At 47.6% G+C, this 2,671-nt stretch overlaps 1 protein-coding gene across 5 annotated transcripts in view; it reads left to right on the top strand.

Moving 5' to 3' along the window:
• LOC103156896 (nardilysin-like) overlaps positions 1–2,671 on the top strand; it is a 17,104-nt gene that overhangs the window by 3,174 nt on the left and 11,259 nt on the right. For 3 of the 5 annotated variants that reach the window (XM_007579104.2, XM_016664749.1, XM_016664752.1), the window contains exons 2-3: positions 910–1,123; positions 1,197–1,455. The exons of 1 other annotated variant lie outside the window; for it this stretch is intronic. In XM_007579104.2, coding sequence (XP_007579166.1) covers positions 936–1,123; positions 1,197–1,455 — 447 coding nt within the window. In that variant the 5' untranslated portion in view covers positions 910–935. Of the gene's footprint in view, positions 1–396; positions 1,124–1,196; positions 1,456–2,671 lie in introns of those variants that run through there. One more of the 5 variants, XM_016664750.1, reaches the window with a different exon arrangement.

Raw genomic sequence — 2,671 nt, 5'->3', positions numbered from 1 at the left:
TTCCTGGGATCTGTTTGAGCCACTGCTCCAATCAGTGGTCCTCTCGTAGAGAGGTTAGCCACTGTGCATTGCTGTTGTGGGACGCCTCCCTTTCCCATATGCCTTTCCAGTATTGTTCAGTCTCCAGCCTTGGTGGGTCTGCTCTGTTGTTATTACCCTGCCATTGAGAGTACACTTTAGCTGGTTGGGTGGAGAAGAGCCGGTTAATCCTCCTGGCTTCATTCTCTCTCGTGTATCTCTTTAGGCGGCTGGCCAAGGCTTGGAGTCTTTGTTTGGCAGTTTCAAGTGCTTCTGGTGTGTGTGTGTGTGTGTGTGTGTGTGTATATATGTGTATATATATATACACACACAAATATTTTTTATTATAATTATTTTCTCGCAAAAATGTGAATAAAGTGTAACAACTTTGCCGAAACACGTTTGAGCTTTCACGGTGTCCGTAGTTCTCCAGATAAGCGCGCTGAACAAGTGCGAGCTAGCTACACGCGTATTTTGCCGACTGGGCTGTGAGAAGACGCAGGGGGAACGGTATCTGATGGGGAAACGCGGATCGATGTAACAACGGGAAAGCCGGTTTTTGACATTTCTCTGACGGTTTACTTATTTTAGCATAACTCCGGTTTTACTTGGCCTATTAACGCAATTTAAAAACTGGTGTGTAATTTATAATGTGCACTTTAAGCACAAGTTGAAAGTGAGACTGGGGGAGGCGGAGTCTTGCTGCTACGCCGTCACAAATCAGACTAGTAAAACACTGACTTGGTCTCACCTCTGCTGTGTAGGAATGCCCTGTTGTTACAAGTCAGTCATTGGGGCCGGGGCCCCCAGGTCCCTTCTGGCTCCGCCCCTGACTCTGATGTCATCCTGCAGCTTTTCCTGCAGGATGACATAAACCTCAAACATCTGCAGGTGGAGCTTCCCCTCGCAACTCAGAAATGCCTCAGACCAAAAAGTCGGTGAGCGGCACCAGTGGTCCGAGTCAGCCGGGCGACCCGGAGCCGGGCGACCCGGAGCCTCCACATCCACAGGAAGTGAGGCTGGGTGGAGGAGGAAGAGGCGGATTGGAGCCGGAGCAGGGAGACCCAGACATCGCGAAGTCCCCCAGTGACCCCAAGAAGTACAGGTGGGTCCTGGTCCCTGTCCCGGTTCTGGTCCTGGTTCTGGTCCCAGTCTCCAGCTGCTCTCGGTCTCTGCAGGTTCCTTGAACTCGGTAACGGACTCCGGGTTCTGCTGATCTCGGACCTCAGCAGGGCAAACGAGAACGAAGAGGGTCAGCAGGAGGAGAGCGAGGGAGGCGAGGAAGAGGAGGACGATGAGGATGAGGATGATGATGAGGAAGGAGAATCCAGTGCCAGCTCTGATGAAGAGGAGGAGGAGAGCGATGAGGAAGAGGAGCCGGAGCTGATGGAGGTGGACGAAGAAGATCGAACGAAGAAGAAGAGTTCAGAGAAACAGGTTAGACGATGAAGATGGAGGAAGAGATACCAGCTGTTCCCTCCCTCTCTCTTTCTCTATTTCTCTCTCTCTCTCTCTTCTCCCTCCCTCTCTCTCTCCCTCCGTCTCCAACAAACAGCTCAGAACGGCCTCCAACGATTACCTGTCAACTTTCTGCTCATCTAGCTGAACATGTGCTCTAACAACAGTAACGGCTATTGGCAGCTTGAAATTACAATGAACCAATCACAGCAGACATTACTCAGACGGCTTCCGGAGCTCTTAAAGTGATACACACAGTTATATTAGTCCATTTTCAACATAAAGATTCCTCAAATGGGGGTAATCTGGACAGATACGGATCAGCTGGTTGTGTTGCAGCAGCAGCGTTGCCTGAAGGTGGCGCTGCAGAGGTTCAGTCTGCAGCCTCACCTGCACAGGTAGAGGACATGGAGAATGACAGCGACTCAGACGGCGTTTCAATCGCAGAATCACAAACATCTAGTGGTGATTTTTACACTCTGGAGGAAATGAACAATTTTCTGGATGAAACGTTTGGAAAACACGTTAAAGTCATTGATTATTTTCCTGATGCGGAAAAATTGATCAAGAGCGTATTAATGGTACAGAAGATAGTTGGTTTTGAAATGTTGGATGAAAAGAAACGGTTCCGGTTGAAAAAGCACTTGGCAAATGTCCGGAGACAGTTATAAAGTAAAAGGTTGAAAATTCAGAAAGATGATGATTAGAGGGCAGGGGGTGACCTTCTCCACTGTCTGTCTTCACTGTTTTCCACCTGTATGAATAATATCAGGACATTAAATGTCAGCGGTGGGACGGATCCACATAAACAGATGGTTAGTTTAGAGACGATTAGGCAAAAGAAACTTGTTGTTTTTACCAGAGACACACAGACCATGGAAACGAGGTGGAGCAGGTCATCTGCTGCTGTAGCAGTTTTATTCTAACCAGGTTTGGACATTAATGTTGTTTCTTATACTGACTTTAGTCCCAGGAAGGGTCCTGGTGATCAGAGCAGAAATAGAAAAAAACCTTTTCTGTTTTATTAATATAATTTTTTATATATATTTTTTGCAGCAGTCCAATCAAAATGAGTGTTGGGGGTTGGAACTGCAGCACTGCTAGTTTTATAACAGAACCGGGGAAGAACCTCGTCCTCCATCACCTTCTAAACTAACTCAGTTAGGGTCCTAATCTAACCCTGAGTTAGTTTAGA

The sequence above is a fragment of the Poecilia formosa genome, unplaced genomic scaffold, assembly GCF_000485575.1.
Source record: "Poecilia formosa unplaced genomic scaffold, Poecilia_formosa-5.1.2 Scaffold508, whole genome shotgun sequence".
NCBI classification, from domain to species: Eukaryota; Metazoa; Chordata; class Actinopteri; order Cyprinodontiformes; family Poeciliidae; genus Poecilia; species Poecilia formosa.
This window is presented reverse-complemented; position numbering and strand designations above follow the sequence as displayed.